An 18321-nucleotide genomic window follows, 5' to 3' on the forward strand; every position below is an offset into this window, starting at 1 on the left:
TGGGGTCCTGTCCCCCCAGTGCCCTCTGTTCAGGTGGGGGCAGTGCAGGACACAGGGCACAGTGCCTGAGCCAGTAGGGCCCTGACTCCCACGTAACTCAGGGGCTGTGAGTGGAAGAGGACAAGGTGAACGGAGCTCTTGGTCCGGAAGGCCAGGCCTCTCTCCGCTGCCACATCCAACGGCTTCCTCCCCTCCTGGGCCAGCCCTCAGCGAGCTCCACTCTGGCCCCTGCAGCCCAGTGAGTCTATCCACGACAGGGGGATGTCAGATTTCTCTGAGGATTCCAGGAGCTGATGGTGGTGCCAAGGGTCCAGGGAGCTCTGACTGCCAGGCAAACTCAGGCTGGCCCCGAGCAGCTCCCCTCCACTGGCTCACGGTAGTAATCCTGATGGCCTTTCTGAAAACGGCTCATCTCATAGTCCTCACTGGTCCCTGTTCCGTCTGGAACCCAATGCTGGCTCCTGGGGAAATACACACCAGCCCGGGGGGCACAGGCTGGCGGAAGGGTGACCGCCGCTCTGGCTCCCTCAGCTGACACTGACACTGGGGTGCAGAGGCCTGGGTTTAAATCCCAGATGTGCCACGTCCTGGCTGGGGGCTGTGCACAAGCACTCTGGGCCTCAGTCTCCTCATGTGTACAATGAGGGTGATCACAGTGCCTCCTCCCGAGGGTTGCTGGGGGGCACGTAAGTTTCTAAATGAAGGCACCTCGGAGACGCTATATGGCTGTTACTGTCATAGGGGTATTGGCATGGCTCAGTCTGTGGAACGTGGACCAGGGCTGCACCTGCCTCCCAGGGGGTGGGGACCGGCCGAGGCAGGGAGTTCACAGCGGCTGTACCACCATCCCCACCATCCCCACCCCAACGAGGGTCTGCACTGGGGCTATTTCCAGCTCTGGCTCTTTGGCTTGAAAACTAAAATGAATTCTGAAATCTAAGAATAAGATCAATGACACCCATGATGTCAGACATCATACTGGGGGTTTAAGGTATTCCATCTCACTTAGTCTTGACGGCCCCATTTTACAGATGAGGAAGCAGAGGCTCAGAGAGGTCATTTACCCATCGTCACCTGACTGCAGTAAAGCAGTGAGGCGGACGTGCCCCTGTAGTCTTCTGGCGTCACTGTCCCCTGCACGGGTCCCCTAGAACTGTTTGCCAAGGGACCGTGCGAGGAAACAGGCTTGCCTTGCCTCCCTTTCTAGGGCTATGCTGTGGGCCACTCGCAGGGCAAATGCCGCCAGAAGCCATTTCTGACTCCTCACCCCCTTTCCCAGGGTGGGAGCCCCTCAGGTCTCCCCCAGAGGAGGAGCAGATGGGTGGAGAGGCTGGGAGGAGGCGGCAGGGATGCGGACCACACTCTGTTGCCAGCCACAGTGGGCCGGAAGGAGGGGGTCCGCACCGCCCTGGGGGAAATGCCACCTCAGACAGAGGAGTGGCTCGGGGAGCAACTCCCTGGACAGCAGGAGGCTCAGCAGAACCAGGAGCCAAGGAGAGGGCCACGGTCCCCAGGTCATCTCTAGCCCCAATCCCACCCCACCCCCAAGAAATACTGCCAGTCTTCTCAAGTCAAGGCTAGACATGGGGGTGCTGGTGAACCACCCCAGAACACCCCCACCCCAGAAAGCTCGGAGAAAGCCAGGCTCTCTTCTCCAAGTCAAATCAAATTAGGCCACAAACACCTCCCACCCTGTGCTAATTTGAGTTTAAAATGTTTGAACCACAATAAGCCTCACCATCGACAAATCCCTTTAAAAAAAAAAACAAAACAGGAGCATAAAATTACATGTTAAAAGAATAAAAATGCATTCGCCCAATTAATTTTCTGAAATCTCATTAAAAAATTTAGCCTGACTAAGTCAGACTTCTGACCTGAATTTTAATCATCTTTACACTGAATGGGTCTTTTTCTCCCTGATATTTGCAATGCATCATTAATTTTAAGGCAACTGTTTCTGTGATTTTAAAAAGCATACTTCATCAGAATGACATTTCCTGTAAACGAATTTCACCTTTAAAGACATCTGACACCGCGTGTAGGGGGTTCTAATGGAGTCGGTATATGTGTACACGGCGACGTGTTTTAAATCTGGTTTACACAAAAGAAGGCAGGGTTTACAGGGAGTCCATATTGTCGGGCTCTTTACGAGGCCGACCCCGCGCAGCTCTCCACAATCTGGCTTATTTCAAACCCAAAGCTCATCTTCCTGTTCGCAGACCTGGTGGCAGGAAGGGGTGCCGTGGGGCCACACAACAGCCAGACTCCTGGCTCTGCCCCTCCAGAGCAAACGTCCACGGTATTTATCTCCGTTTCCTCCCCTGCAAAATCGAGTTCTAAATAAAACCTAGTTCCCAGTTGCTAGGAGGACAGGTGAGGTAAGTGCCAGATATCGCACCGTTGGCACGACCACCACCGTGACTGTCCCCACCTGGAAGTCTACACTCAGCTCCCAGGGACATCCTCGCATGGGAATAGTGAGCAAGATACCCAAAACACGGGAGTCACTGGACAAGAAAGCCTAGAATCACCTCCGTAGCCGTGGGTCCCTCAGGACAATTCCCGCTGACTGGGCTCAGAGAGAGCTGAGATTAAACACACATAAGAGAATCTGGAACCAGCTCCAATGACGCGCAGGCCAAGACTTGAAAGGTGAAAGCCGTAAAGAGCATCAGCCATCCCGCCAGAAGTCTGGGTACAGCGTCCACTCGGCTCTCCCTCATCCTGTCAGTTACCAACTGTAGGTGGTTTTCTCCCTGTAAGTCTCTGGAATCTTCTTTCCCCATGTCCAGCTGTTTAAGACGTATCATCATCTCCTATTTTCACCCTACTTGTGCCTTGAGCGCCAGCAACCAGTGATCTCTCTAAAACACAAGCTCCCTTGTCCACCTAAAACAGTGGGCTCGCCCTACACTCGCTATAGACTCGATTCCAGACCAGCCACTCCCCCATCCAAGCGCTGGTGTTTAAACACTTGCCTAACCTGACTGGTCCTGCGCCTTCAGGCCTGGCTCCTTCCTCTTGCTGGGACATCCTCCTCTCCCCGTCCTCCCCCAAATCATCGCCAGCCCACCTGTCATCTCTCCAGAGCTTTCCCTGTCCCGCCCCACCCTCTGGGGCTCCCTCGGCATCCGCCCACCCCTCTGTGGGGCCTTCCACCTCGCGCGCGGTCTGTACTTACTTCCGTGTGGGGCTCCTTAGCAGACCCAAGGCAGAAACGAGACAAGCATTTGCTGAATTTACAACACGTCAGCAAACACTTCTTCAATTTTAATAGCTGTTAATATTTGGTCATTAAATCTTACCTAACTACCAACATTGCTTTGGGAAGATTTTCATAAAGATTTTGGCTTGTGTGATTCAGATCTGGAAGCAGCCGTCCCATCCCCTGAAAAGCGAGGCACATTCCTCTTTCTCTGAATAGGGCCCAATATAACTGAACTTGGCGCATCCCAAGCAGGTTTGCAAAGACTTTCCAGATGGAGGACACATTAACCAGGGCTTTCTCAGACAAGAGCACCTTTCTCCTTCTTGGAAATTCACGTGGTTCTTAGTGGGTCAGCTCTGTTTCATTCCTGCTGAAAACGCTCTGCCAGCGAACTGGTAAAATCACAAAGCATGGGGCATGAGAGCTTCTCTCAATTGCATGCATGCATTCATTCATTCATTCATTGGAAACCTCGATAATTTCACATGGGATTCTTTTTTTTTTTTTTTTTTTAAGATTTTATTTATTTGAGAGAGAGAGAGACAGCCAGCGAGAGAGGGAGCACAAGCAGGGGGAGTGGGAGAGGAAGAAGCAGGCTCATAGCGGAGGAGCCTGATGTGGGGCTCGATCCCATAACGCCGGGATCACGCCCTGAGCCGAAGGCAGATGCTCAATGACTGAGCCACCCAGGCGCCCCTTCACATGGGATTCTACCGGGTTCAGCAAACGTATTTTAATAAGTGGACAGCTCTCACAGCTAGAAGGCTCCCTGAAATGATAAACCACTAGCCTTGGGCACAGAAAGTTAACAGAACCAGTTTGAGTGGTTGCTAAGTTGTTCCCTCTACACTGTGGGCATTTCAGGTCTGGGCTCCTGAGCCATGAACATGAAAATGAAGGTTAAAAGAGAAGAATGGAATAAATCACACATTTCCTTAACACCCACGATGTCAGACGCCACGCTGGGGGTTTAAAGTATTCCGTCTCACTTAGTCTTCGCGGCCCCATTTTACAGATGAGGAGACAGCGGCTCAGCTCATTTACCCACCGTCACCTGGCTGGTGAGGGATGGAGTTGGGATCCGAGCCCCGCCTGGTCTGAACACACTATTCTCGCCATCGCGGGCCCTGGCTCCTTCTTTAAGGATGATTTCAGGGAAACAGCAGGGCCTCCTGCCATCAAGGAAAATGCCTCCGCTGTCAATGTGAGGTGTTTCTATGTCCCGAAACAGGCAAGATTTCGGGCCGAGATGTCTCCCCAGACGGTGTTTAAATACCAGCGCGTCATGAGTGGAGGAGAGAGGAAGCGCCTGCCTGGCCTCATTCCCGCCCCGACCTGCGGTGGTGCTGGTGTCTACGCGGCTGTGCGCCCGGGTTCGGCAACCCCAGCCAGATGCTGGCCGGATGGACGGCCCGTTTGCCGACGGCCGCTGCCCAACAACCAGTAATTGTGTCTAATTCCACTTAACCATGTCATTACCCACTCCAACATGTGCGACCAGACGCCCGGACGCCGCCGCCTCGCCTGTTCGTGAAATAATTACAGGGCTCTCTCCTCTGCCAAATGAGGCTGTAATTAACCCTAATTGCTCAAAATGCAACTGGCTAATTCTGGGAGATTAATCAAGGGGGACTCAATGGTTAGTGAATGACTTAATATGACAAATTGCTACATTATCCGAGGAGGCCCCACTGCCCCCAGCCATCAGGGAGCTGTCCTGGTGGACTCGGCACCAGGAGTGTCCGCGGGCCTGTGGGCTTTCTGGGATCTGCCTCCCCAAACTCCACCTGGGAAATGGGCCCATGTCCCATCCAGTAACGGGACTGGAGAGCGCAAATACCACAGATGCCCTAGGGCACTCTGTGCATGTGTGCGTGTGTGCACGTGCGTGCACGCACACACACACACTCGTAAACACTGTGTCTACTAGTTCACATGTCTCACGTCTGTGTGAATCTATAAAATTGCTCCTTCCCTTGGGCTGATGGAGGCCCACACAGGGAGCGTGGCTTGATGAAAAGTCAGGTGTAGGAGAAGGATCTCAGCCTCATCTGCCTTCTTGGCCAGGCACCTCTGTGCAGTGGACACCTGCACAACTGCACACGGCAGCCCTGGCCAAACGGGTCAAACACTGCCCACCTGATGTCCTCCAATAGGAAGCAGGTACTTAGAGGCTGCAACGAGCCTTCTGGGCTCGAGAAGTTAGCTATCTCCCCCTGACTCGGGTCTTGTAGCTTTGGGGAAAAAGCCAACCCTGGACATGATTTTTCATCATATCAAGCTGTCCACAACGCCTTGCAGGACCTGGCCCTGGCTGACCTGCCCCAGCCTGCGCCCTCCAGGCCTCTGCGTGCCAATTCCTCGAGGAGACCTCTCTGGCCATCTAGGTTGAATCATGTGCCTTCTGGACCTCTATCGGCCCCCGAGTTCCTTCTGCCCTGTTTCTTATCTTTCTCTCCCATGAGGCTGTATGCTTTCTGAGAGCAGACCTGGGTCTATCTCACACACAGCCATGTCGGGGTGCAGTTCACTAACTCAGCCAGCGTTGAGGGGCTCCTCTGGGCCTGGCCTAGGACAATGGGACCGGTAAAGCCCCATTCGCTGATCTTCTGGTTAGGGAGGTAGACTTGGGAACCAGGTTCCCCAGACGGATGCCATGGCCAGAGCCCAGTGCCTGGGCCGCACAGGGGAGGGAGTGGGGTGGGACAGGAAGGCTCCCTAGAAGTGGCAGCATTTGGCCTGGAGGCCTGGAGGAGGAGTGAGAGAGGGCACTCCAGGCCCAGGGAACAGCACATTCAAAAGGCACAGAGTATGCGGGGAGCTGGGAACCCCAGAAGCCACCTTCAGAAAAGCTGCGGGAGGCTGCCTGGCTCTCAGAGGATCTGCATAGAGGGAGGCAGGTGTGAGGAAACCAGTGTTCTGAGGGGCTGCTGGTTCTGGATAAAGAGGCCGAAAGGGCCAGGACACAGCTAAAACCAAAAAGGGAGGCCAACTTTAGCTGAGTGTAAGGAAGTACTTTCTGACCCCACACGCAGGTTGCCCGTTCCCCCAGGGCTCCTCCCTCTCTCCTCTCACGTGGCCTTTCTAACCAGCCCTGATCCCGCTGAGATAAAGCTGTTCCATTCACACAGAAACCCTGGAGTCCAGCACAGAAGGCTTCTCTGGGTGCTGCTGAGTGAAGTCAGGCCTGACCAGGTTGGCAGTGAGCCCCACTCCCATCCCCGGAAGCATTCGAGAAGTGACTCCAGTGGCTGGGATGAGGCAGCCTCAGGGAGCCGGGCTCCTGGCTGGATCCCCAGTGCTCTGCAGACAAAGGCAAAGGGCTCACCTGTGGGTCAGGGGGTTGTGCAGGCCCTGGGGTGTGGCAGAGGCTGTTCGGGCTCCCTCCATGGGGCATGTGGCTGGGCTGTCCGGCCATCCTGCATGCCAGCCTCACGGGGCACGGGCTGCAAAAGAAAACGCGGGCTTTCTTACACACATGCCTGTTCACCTTCTCCCCTTGACGGCACCGGGCTGGGGGACTTCCATTTACACCATCTTAGAGCAGGGGTGTGGAGCGGCCACCCAGCTCAGAGGCCGCAGGGCTAGGACTTGATACCCCACACGGCACACTTCCCCTCCATTACCCTGTCCAACAAGGTTGCTGGGATTACCCCCAGTAGATAGAGGGGGAAACAGGCTCTGTGCAGGGAAAAGTCTAAAGGTGGCCCCCAGCCAGCACAGGAGGTGCCGGATTCGACTCCACAAGTGCTAGGCTCCAAAGTCTTATTCTTTCCACATTATTGTCCTCCATGCCTCCTGGGGACAGTTACAAAGCCCTGTCCCCCATGATCACCCCCACAAAAGCCCAGGTTGACCACCTGGGTGGTCAGGAGAGAGACCTTGAGTCAGACTGCATGCAGCAGCTGCAGGAAGGACCCAACATCTCCATCCTCGCCAGGCCCTGGTGCACCAAACACGGGAAGGCCAAGGCCATGGGTCCCCCTCACAGTGCTGTATAAATCTCCGAGCAGGCACGGAGCCCTCTGCACAAGGGAGCAGTTCCCTGTACCCCCGGGGTTTGGGCTGCCATGTCAGAGGCCCCTAGGAGAGTCAAGGATGCTAGCCACCAGTTGCCACGGTAACCACAGCAGCGGTCCCTGATTAAGCACCCACTATGTGCCCGGGCCTGAGCTAAATGTCATCTGAGAATTACTTCCAATACCACTTCCCCTGGTGTCACAGGCAGCCTCTGCCAGCCTCCCTAGCAGCCGGAGGGGAGAACTGGCGCCTGGCCACCGTGACCCACCCCGACGCAAGAGGAGAAGCCCTCCTCCTTGGGAGGAAAGCCTTTCCTGCAGCCACAAGCATTTCTTCAGCACCTGCTGGGGCCAGGGCCAGGCTGGGGTCCCACAGGGCTGCTGGGAATGAAAGGGACTGATACCCAGGGGGTCCCTGTCATAGTGCAGGCATGAGGTGAGGGCCCCTGAATCGGGCTGCTGCTACTTCTGCCAGACCCTGCCCTGGCTGTCCCACGGACTCGACATACCCCAAACAGAGCCCCTTAGGACTGGCCCAGGCTACTGGAGCAGCTTTGTCTACACCCTCTGGAGAGCCAGAGTCCCTAGGAATTGGTGGTCCCCTGACAACCATTAGTCAATGACCAAGGGGTCCAGTACGGAAGTGCCCTTGCCTGGGCCAGGACACTCGGACTCTGAGGTGTGACTCACGCTCCAGAGCCCTGGGTGGAGCCAGTGGGTTGGGTGAGATCACACCCTGGCTTGTCTGCCTCCCCCACTCCTTTATGGTTTTCTCACTCTCAGGGTCTGCTTCTGGAGAACCGACCTAAGATACCACTTTCTCGCTAGACCAACCCTGCCTCTCTGTCTTTAACCTGGTCGTCTACACCCACCAGCCACACCCCAGACTGAGAGCCCGCCCCCGGCCCAGTGGCTCAGTGAGGCCCACTGCACACACCTCCCAAGTCAACACACTTCCCCGCTAACACAGCGGTGTCCGGGGGATGGGAGAGGGAGGAATCCCTTCCTTTCTCCCCACTGTAGGTTTTCCCAGCTACAGGGGGTGGCATCCAGCCCTCCCAGGCTCAGGGATGTCTGGAATGCCTTTTGATCTATCAAAGGATGTCCACCAAGCCCTCAATGACCCACAGAGCTTGACTCTCCAGTTCTGCCTCCCTAGCTCTGCCCTCGAAGGGACCCCAAGCCTCTCTAGAACCTGCACGCTGGCCTACAGGGGTCCAGCGCCCCTTCTTCCTCTGTGCCCTCAGGACAGGCCCAGCTCCTCCCTCACACGCCCTTCATCTGCTGAGGGGTTAGAGCGGCTCTCCAGCACACAGCAGACCGCAGAAAGTGAGGCCACGGGACTCCGGCCAGCAGGGGAGGCCTTGGCAGCAGGGAGTGTGTGCAGGGCGAGGGCCGGGTCCTGCCAAGCACGGCCCGTGCTGTCCCCTGCCTGTAAAGCTGCCAACACTGAGCCAGGTTCAACCCACAAACATGGCACTTTACGTATAGATTTCTTGCTTTTTTCTCTCATCTTGAATTGGCGGCAGGAGGAGGGCGCTAGGGTATGTGTGTGTGTGTGTCTGTACTTCTGAGGCCTCTCCCCCCTCCACCCCCCTGACTCTGTCCCAGTGTGGGACTCACCTCCCACCTGGGCTCCTGGGTCTTCAGTGACCGTGCCCTCCTCGCCAAGCCCTCCTCCCCGTGGGCCACCGAGGCTTCCTGAAACGCAGATGGGACCACAGCCCCCGCAGCATCTCGCCACCATCTGTGCCTGAGCTCCCACACCAGAGCACACCCCCCCAGGGTGACACAGTGAGGACCGGCAGGAAAAGCCCCAGGATAAACACACAAACAGGAGGAGCGGCTTCCCGAGGCAGCCCTGTTACTCAGGGGGGAGATGTGTGCTCTGATAAACCGGATTCGAGCGAACAGAATGTAAAGTGCACATGCATTGGAAGATAAAGCCAGAGACTCCTGCAGGCTCTGTAGCTGCTGCGGGCTGCACCCCCAGACTCCTCGGGGGGACATGTTCACCGTCCTCAGCCCTTAGGGAGACCTCCAGGGAGAGGCTGGAGAAGAACTGTCTTCAGCAAGAAGGTTCCGTCTTTATCTCTGCAAGTGCCAGAGCGGCCTAGAGGCCAGGCCCACACAGGCACCCGCACACCTGCCCACCTGCCCACAGACTTCATGCAGACTGCTGACCACGCCATGTATGTCTCTAGATCTCCCTCCCTCATCCAACCCCACCTTTTGGGGCCGGTGGGCCTGGGTTTGCATCTTGGCCCTGTCCCTCACCGGCTGGGAGCCTGGGCAAGTCACACTGGGCAGAGGCTTAGCAGGTGTCTGCCAAGGTCGTCCCCACTTGCCCTGTGTGGTATTAGTGGCACCCTCCCAACATCTGCGCCTGGAGGCAGCAGACTGCACACTGAGGAGCCCACCCCAGACCTCACACACGGCTCCAGGAGCACTGCGTGGGGTCCCTGGCCTCATCAGCAGTAGCAGCAATAATAAGTCAACAGTTGAGGGCCCTGTTTCCGCTAGGCCTTGCTCTGTACACTTCACCTCTTAGCCCATCCCACTTAATAGACCCTATCTTTCATGGGATAGGGTCTATTATCGTCCCATTTTACAGAAGAGAAAACTGAGGCGCAAGGAGGGTAAGCGATTGCCCAGATCCGTGGCAGTGGAAGCAGGACTCAAACCCCTGGTGGCATCTTTGCCCGAACCCACCACACTGCACTCCTCACAGGCTCTCAGTGGCGATTCATCATCTTCCTTTCCTTACATACAAGGTGGAGAACTTCCTCCCTTCCTCCCTACACGAACAAGCCCCTCCCCTCAAAAACAGGGCCTGCGCTGAGTGAGCTGAGGTGATCCCAAGGCTGGAGGGCCACGAGTGGCCACTTTCCACTACAGGGGCCCCACGGACAGGAGCCCGCAGAGTCCGTGGCCTTTAGGACAGCGCCCTGGTGATGCAGCCCTGCTGTCCATGGTACCTTTTCCGCCAACGCCCTGGAGATTTGGTAAATTACTGTTCCTAAGGGCTGTTCCAGCCAGAACCTAATGGAAGGGCTACACCATGTCCTTCCCGATGAGGAAGAGGGGTCTTTGTTCCAGGAAAGAAGCAGCCAAGGAGGATTCTGCAAGTCACAGCCTCCTGAGTGTCAGAGAGCGACACTGCAAAGGGGAAGGAGGAAGGAGGGGAATGGGGAGGGGAGAGGAAGGGTGGAGAGAAGGAGGCAGGAGGAGGGAGAGGGTGGAGGGAAGGAGCATGGTGGGAGGGAGGGAGGGAGGCAGAAAGGGAAGGGGGGATGGTTGGGAGGAAGGCAGTGAAGGTTCTCTGAACATTACCAGTGGGCCAGATCTTTCCCATGCATCCTGGGGCTCTTGATAGACCCATTTTATAGATAAGGAAACAGGCTGAGAGAGGGGAAGCTCAAGGTCATGGGGCTAGTAAGCTGTACAGGGGAGACTAGCTCTCACTGACACCAAAGCCCCTCCTGGGTCCAAGATAGCCCCTGCCTCTCGCTCTCCGGGGGTGCTGCATTTTCAGAGACTTTGCATTCTGTCTGTCTAAACCTCAGTGGAAGCCCAACCTGTTTACTGGAGATTCCCGCCCCAAACCGCTTCTTAGGGGGTGTAGATGCAGAAAGACCAAGGCAGAGGTCCAGACTGACAGACATAGAGCGCAGGGAAAGCCTTCAGCACACGTGTGCAAACCCGGGTAGCACAGGGAGCTGGCGGCCTGTGCCTGGCGGCTCCTGCCAAGTCGCAGACAATGAGGCCCAGGCTGCCAAGCCCATGTCAGGGGCCAAAAACGCATGGAATGTGAGACCCGGGCACAGGCCACACTGAGGGCCACCTAGAAGAGGGCCTTTCTTCGGCTGGGAGCAAAAGCCCTGCCTTTCTGAGGCATCGTGGGTACAGAGTGCGGCTCCCAGCCCGGGTTCCCCACACGTGCGTGTCCACCAGGTGCCCAGGGACCAAATCAGGATGTGCCTAAGGGTTCAGCGAGGCCTGCCGGGGAGCCCAGGTGCCTCGGTTCAAATCCTGGCCTGGCTTCCTTTAACCATGCAGTGACTCAGTTTCCTCATCTGGAAAATGGGGCTAACAGTGAGATGTTCCTCTTAGGGTCACTGAGAGGACAATGTGTTTACAGAGGAAAGCTCCTACAGCAGAGCCTGATTCATGTGAAGACCCTCAGAGACTCTGTCGTTAGTGCTAAGCCTCACTGGGCAGTGGACAAGGGGCAGACACGGACACTGGTGCTCAGGGAAGGGTGGGGACTTGCCCAGGTCACATAGCTGGTAAGCGACAGAGCTGGGGCTGTTGGCCCCCAGATCATGCTCTAGCTGCCCCACAGCATGTCCTCTCTGGGACCACTCGGGAACAAATGCCTTCATCGCTATGGGAACTGTGGCTACCTCTGCAAAGCCCCCGACACTCTCCTCCGGGCCTGGCCTTCAGCTCCTGCTCACGCGGGGCTTGGGTTTCATCCGAGCACTCCCTCCAAGGGACTGGCTCCTGGGCTGGGCCGGGCAAGGAGGTTTCTCCAGTGGCCTTTCTGTCCCCTGGACAGACTGTCACCTGGCCCTTGCTTCCCAATTTCTGGAAACTTCCTCTAGAGGAGTCGTGTCCCTCCTTTCCCTACTGCCAAATGACACATCTCGTGGAGGCTGGCAGCCCATGGAGGCCCTGACCCTTCTCCTGAAAGATGACTCAAGACCCCAGGAAGGCTCAGGGCAAGGACCTGGCCTGGGGGCGGGTTTCGGGGGTCTATGCATGTGAGGCTGTGTATGTTGGGGGTCTCATGGTGGTGCATTTGTATACTGTGGGGGGGCAAGCATTTGTTCATGTCTCACTGTGTTCTCAGACCCTGAGGTGGAACCAGCGTGTCCTGCCTGCCCTTTTCTAGATGTGTGCATGCACGCGTGCGTGTGGTCAGGGTTCTCCCGACAGCCACAAAGCTTTGAGCCCAACCACATTCTCGCTCCGTCAACTGAGGCAGCCTTGTCATGGCCCGTGTCTCCATTGGACGCCCCACCCCAGGCCAGTTTCCCTGAGGAAGGCCCCTTCTCCGTCTGTCCAGTGCAGTGAACAGCTTTATGGGTTGTTTGCCCAAAGCAGGAAACTAGCTCGGTGACTTTACACCGCCCCCCCACGGTTCTCTGTCCTCCCTAAGTGACCCCACACTGGCATCGGGTGTGGGCACCAGGGGCTGTTTCCGTTTGTCCAGCAGGCCCCTGGTGGCAGAAGCCTAGGACCGGTGCCTGCTGCCGGAGGAGAGGTGCCACAGGCCAGCCCTGCCCACCCCACCCCTTCAGGCCCCTTCGCATGTGGAGATCTGAGGCCCAGCAAGGAGACGCCGCGGCTCCTGGTGCCCGGCCCCGGTGGGGTCAAGGCTGGACCAGCTTCGGCCTCACACAACATCCACCCCAGGCCTCCCCTGAGCTGAGTGATCGGAGTGTCTCCCAAGCAGTCCAGGAGGTGCCATCACTCCCATTTTGCAGCTGAGGAAAGAGGCTGTGAGGAGAAACGGCATTTGCCAGAGTCCACACATCGGAGAACGCTGCCATTCAAACCCGCTTCCCGGACCAGCAAGGCCGTGCGCAACTGAAGACGCTCCTCCGACTTCGTGTCCTGGTGCCAGGGCCTGGGCCGGAAGGAACGTCCTGCCCCCGCGGCCAGGCTGGTGGGGGGACGTGGTAACAGCCCCCCACTGACGCTGCACGCCGTGTATACAGCAGGTACGAGCCGGGTGCTGGGCATAGCTTCGGACTCCCCCGGCCCACACTGCCTTGGAAGAGTGAATGAATGAACGAATTCTGGCCCGGAGGTTTGGCTCTGGCTGCTGTGTCCTCCCCCCAGCCCGGCCCCACTTCTCTTCTGGTCTCGGGATAAGCAGACGTTACCCATTCATCATTTGACAGGAAGCAGCCAGATCTCAGGCCAGAGTCATGGGGGCCTGGGAGCCATAGGGGATGAGCTGCAGATGGTGTCTGGTTTCCTGACGGGTCCTCCGTGCCCTCACTCCACACCCCAGCGCCACACGTGCTGTTCAGATTCCTCAGCTTCAGGACCCGTCGGAGCCTGTCTTCTCTAAGACACGGGACCACGACCAGCCCCGTCCTTCCAGGGCATCGGGGCCTCTTCACAGGGCGGGCCTGCAGAACCTAGGGGCCGGCAGCTGATCTCCTGCTTGATAACCCAACCTCCAGCCCACGGCAGGAAGTCTCCCCCCCAGCCCCGAACACCCAAATCCCAATCTGCCGCTCCCAGCTCAAGGCGCCCCAGCACGAGGCCCCTGCGTCTACACAAGGCAGTCCAAGTTCCGCCCAGCTGGCAGGGGCCTGCCCTCCTGCATTTCCTGACTCCTCCATCCCACCCCAGGCCCCGGAGCAGAGGGGCCTCCCCTTCCCAACCACACACACCCACGGGGATCCTAGGACTGTCATAAGGACTTCACAGGCAAAGTAACACACATACATCAGGACCAGATCCTGGGTCCTACTCAGGCTCGACGCTTCCTGTGGGGTCCTCAGCAAGTCCCGCCTGGGCCGTCTCCACCCATAAAGAAGAAACAGTCGGACCCCGAAGAGCGGGTGTGCAGGGGCAGTCGGGCAGTACCCAGGGTCCCCTTCCGCATCTGCTGGTGTCCACACAGCGGGGTTCTTCCTGAAGCCCACCATTTGGGCACCCACTGCTTCCTAGGTCACCTTCTCTTCCTCCTGTGTGGGCCTTCTGAGCAGGAGCCCATCTCTGCTGTCATCTCTAAACCGTCGGTGTCTAGCCCGGGGCCTGGCGGGGGGAGCTGGCTGCATAAACTTCTGACCAGTCAGGGGTAGAGGGCCGGTGGTTCCTCGCCTGCGCCTGGAGCCCCCAGCAAGAAACGCACACCCTCACGTGCAGGGTTCCCACGGGCTCAGCTCAGGCAGAAATCACCGAGCCATTCGAAACACACCTCCCCTCCCACTGCACCGCTGCCCAGAGCCTTTATAAAATCGAGAAGGTTCCTAAGCACCTTTCATTTCCTCCTGCTCAGATAATAAAACTCAATTCTGGAAGAAAAAAAATGCAGGAGCTGTAAACCTCTCATCTTTCAGGTAAAGGAGCAACGAGGCCGTTGGTTTCTGTCCAGGAAGGTCTCTGGCTCCGGGACCAGGTGAAGGCCACGCTTCATCCCACCCACTTGGAAGAGGAAGATATCTGGCATCCCCTCTGTGCCAAGGAGTGAAATGCAGCACCTCGGCACACCCCTGCCGGGATGTCTGCAATGACCCCGTTTTACGGAAGAAGAAACCGAGGCACAGATAAGTGACCCACCAAGCCCCTGGCTCTAGTAGACGGCAAGCCCTGTGTTTGAATCCAGATCTAACTCTTTCCAAAGTCTGGGTTTGAATCTCATGTGCATGGGGCAAGCCTTGGAGACTGGAGCCGGAGGAAGCTGGGATCTCACCCCGCTGGGAGCTTCAGACCCTTAGGCAGTCCCACCATGCCGAGGACCCCTACCCCTCAGATAAATGAGCTCATTCTCTCCTCAAGGCCTTAGCAGACTCCACTCCCCTTCCCCGGAATGAAGTGCCTCCAGGCAAACCTGGCTCCTCCTTCAGAGCCCAACCTGGGGTACCTCCTCCAAGCAGTCCTCCTGGATTCCCCCTGTCAGTGACTCCCTGGCATCACGGTATTTGTCCCTGTGTTGTCACTGCCTGCTCATGTTTTTCTCTCCTCAGCTGGAGATTTCCTTGAAGGCAGAGACCAAACCACTCACCTCTGTGGCCCCAGCAGGCCACAAAGGGGGGGCCAGGTAAATGGCTGCTGACCCAGTCTGTAAACACCAGAGGCCAGGAAGAAGAAGCCTGGGGTCCCCAGGCCAGCTCATTCCAGGGGCCACAGGGAATGGACAGTGTTAGGGAGAAATTCCTCTACCCCATATCCTGTCCCAGACCAAGGCCACAGCCCTGATAACAAGTAACAGAGGGAGGAAACCCAGTGGAGCAGCCCCCAGCTTGAGTGTTCATAGAAAGTTTGCCCCAGGCCCCAGGAGAATGACCATAATCCCAGGGATAGCTATTCCTGGTGAGAGAAAATACTGTGCAGAACTCACTGCTCAGACATCAGAAATGAGCCCAGGCAGCCCAACTTCATCCCAGAGGGGGGAAAAGATTGCTTTTTCTGCTTCCCTTCCAACCTCAGGAGTTCTGGCAAAGCCCGTGATCACTCAGTGTGAAACCCGTTGTTGGCAATGGCCCTCACCCCCGACCTGGGTGGCGACAAAGGTCATGCCAGGCTGACGGTGCTGACTCGCTGGCAGCCCCCACCAGGCAGACAATTGAGCGGGCAGCGGTGGCAGACGCACAGGCAGGTCAGGTGCCCCGGGAGCCCAGGCCCCAGACACCTCTCGTGCCGGCCTCCCTGCCACTTGCCGGGCACACCCTTGGGGCAAAGGTGGCGGCCCCAGGCGGCAGGAAAGAGTGAGGGGTTCCCTGCAGCTGGAGGCAGGGCAAAGGCCAGTACCTTGCAAAGTGGCTCCTGAGAGGCTCGGGAGAAGGGCTGCTCAGCTCGGGGTAGAGGGTGGATGTGCGGTGCAGGGGCCTCTGGGGACCTGGGTGGCCTCCCTGTGCCAGGGCGGGTGAAGGAAGAGGGGCCGGCCCTGTCTCGGTATGGGACTTCCCCTGCCCAAGACTCCCATCCCCAGTCGCTGCCAAAAGGAAACTCCCCCACCACGCGCTGCTCCAAAAATAGCTCCACTGCCACCTCCATGGTGACTGGAACTTGTCACAGCCACCAGGGAGCCCTGTGCTCACCAGAGACGGGAATCTGACGGCAGCGGCCACCAGTCTAGGAGAAAACACAGGTGTGCCCCACACCAGCGGGCTTGGAACGCCATCAGAATCCACTCTGGGATGGCCCAGTCCTGCTCCCCCATTCTACCTTCCAGGAAACTGAGGCTGGAGGACCAGAGACTTGCTAGGGCCGTGAGCATAGCCGTGGCAGCATCTGGCCCAGACCCAGCCTCCCTAATGCATCCCATACCCCACGCTGCTCAGGCAAAGGGGTTTGCTGTTCAGGCTCTTTACGAACCCCTCACCCCCAACCCGGAAGCAGGCACCCTGACGGCGGCAGGCAGGATTAAACCAGCCTGGGCTTTGGGAGCGCCAAGGTATCCTCCCTGTGTCCCTTGTGCTCCATCCCCGCCCATCCCTACTGGGGCCCCTGCAAGTGCTAAGAAGTATAAAATTTCTTGCTGTCTCTTTAAAAGCCTAACCCTTTCTAGTCTCTTCCTTTGTAAGCTGAGCCAAAAATACTTGTTGCCTGACCAATGAGAGCTCTGGTAGGTGGCAGCCATGGGTTCGAGTCCTGGCTCTGCCATGTCCCAGCTGCCTGAGCCGCGGTGTTACCACCCTAGACTGCTGGACGGGGCTGTGACATCACATGAATCGAAAGTACAAAACCGTGGGCCTGGCACATAACAGACACCCAACCAGTGGAGTTACTGTTATTCTTACATCCTATTCAGGCCCGACACTCTCCAAATGAGACCACAGATCCAGGAACTAAGACTTGGGGTGTTCCTACCTTCCCTTCCTTCCATAGGGCTTCCCAGCTGCTCTCTGTGCAGGGCCTGGGCTGATGGCCGCTAACCCTGAGATGACTCAGACAAAACCCCCTTGCTCTTCTCGTCTCCACAGGAGAGAACCTCCGAACACAGATTCAGATACAGAAACCAGAAAAGAACGTGAAACGTGCCCGCGGGAAAAGGACTGACGGATTCTCACTTTGGGCCAGGCAAGGTCCCAGCCAGCTTCTTACAACACGTAGAGGCTGAGATGGCCCACGCCGACGGGCAGGTTTAGGAGTAGAGGGGACGGGAACTCTGGCAGGTGACACAGTGGGATCAAAGCCGGGGAGGCCTGCAGACCTGTGCGTACATGGGAGGAAGTCGGGAAGGCTCCAGGCTGGCCCCAGCCCTCGGTCTCTGAAAAACACCCCCGTGGCCAGCACCTGCGTCCTCCTCCAGAACAAGAGCCACCTCTACCCTAGGCAAACCGCCCCCCTCCAATGCCCCGTCTGCAGCCCGAGCCCCAGGACTGACACAGGCATATGGCAGCTGAGGCCCCAGAGGACACACCGAGCCAGATCCTGGCACTGCGGCTCGGCCACCTGCCAGCATACCTTCCCCGCCGGCCGGGCCCAACTGTCGGGCATATGCCAGGTGCTGGCCCCCTGGGTGGCTGCCGCTGGGCCCAGGCCAGCCTTCCCCGGGCCTGCGCGGTGGACTCCCATCCAGGCCCTGGTGCGTGCAGCACGCCTCGAGGACTGTCCTCTGTGACCTGGCTAGGTCGGTGCCATCAGCCTTGACTCACAGAGGAAGCTCCAGATCGGCCGGGTCAGGCCCCCGAGTTGGGCACCTTCTGTCTAAACCTTGTTTTTCTTCTGCTTCTGAGCTCCTGTCTGCTGGAGAGGAATTCTCCCCAGGGCAGAGACCTGCCTCTGGGGGCTCGTGTGCTCCTGTCCCTCAGGACGCAGCACAGCACCCAGGGAAAACAGATTCACACTGGGTGAGCCAACCCTAGGGAGCCTTCCTCTTCCTCCTGGGCCTGGGCGGGAGGAGGGGCAAGAAACTTCCAGAAGTCTAAGTCCACTCTGCTCAGCCTCCACGCCCTCCAGCACTCACGGTCACTGCTGGTCACTGCCCGCCTGTCCACCCTGGATGTGGGCGAGAGGGCAGAGTGGCGCAGAGGGGACAGACAGGCACACCCGCCCCTCCTTCTGCGGCAGGGCTCTCGGGGCCTCCAGAGCCAGCACGCGCCTCCAGCACCATCTCCACGAGGCCGAGCACCACTTCTCCATCCAGTCCTGCCTCCTGGCAGCTTCTGGGGCCACACCATGGCAGTGTTTGTATCTTCCTGCGTTGTGATCCCCCCCCCCCCCAGATCCTCGCTGACCCACGCAGGGCCTGGGAAGTGCAAGGCCATTTGTAACTGCTGCGGGAGATTTCTGCTCTGAGCTGTGGCGTGTGGCGTGGTGGCTTGAAGGGGGGAGGGGGTCTCAGGGCCCTTCAGGGACTCTCACGGGACTGCTCGACCCTGGGGAAATCACAACCTGTGTCTG

At 57.8% G+C, this 18321-nt stretch overlaps 1 protein-coding gene across 2 annotated transcripts in view; it reads right to left on the reverse strand.

The window, feature by feature from the left end:
• NEK6 (NIMA related kinase 6) overlaps window positions 1-18321 on the reverse strand; it is an 83243-nt gene that overhangs the window by 37633 nt on the left and 27289 nt on the right. Inside the window, exons 1-2 of one of the 2 annotated variants that reach the window (XM_045790971.2) lie at window positions 15724-15802; window positions 6537-6654 (exon numbers count right to left, since the gene is read on the reverse strand). In XM_045790971.2, the coding sequence (XP_045646927.2) occupies window positions 6537-6626 (90 nt within the window). In that variant the 5' untranslated portion in view covers window positions 6627-6654; window positions 15724-15802. Of the gene's footprint in view, window positions 1-6536; window positions 6655-15723; window positions 15803-18321 lie in introns of those variants that run through there. The other variant, XM_045790970.2, reaches the window with a different exon arrangement.

This window comes from Ursus americanus, chromosome 18 (assembly GCF_024610735.1).
Source record: "Ursus americanus isolate L20-20 chromosome 18, mUrsAme1.1.p, whole genome shotgun sequence".
Classification (NCBI taxonomy): Eukaryota; Metazoa; Chordata; class Mammalia; order Carnivora; family Ursidae; genus Ursus; species Ursus americanus.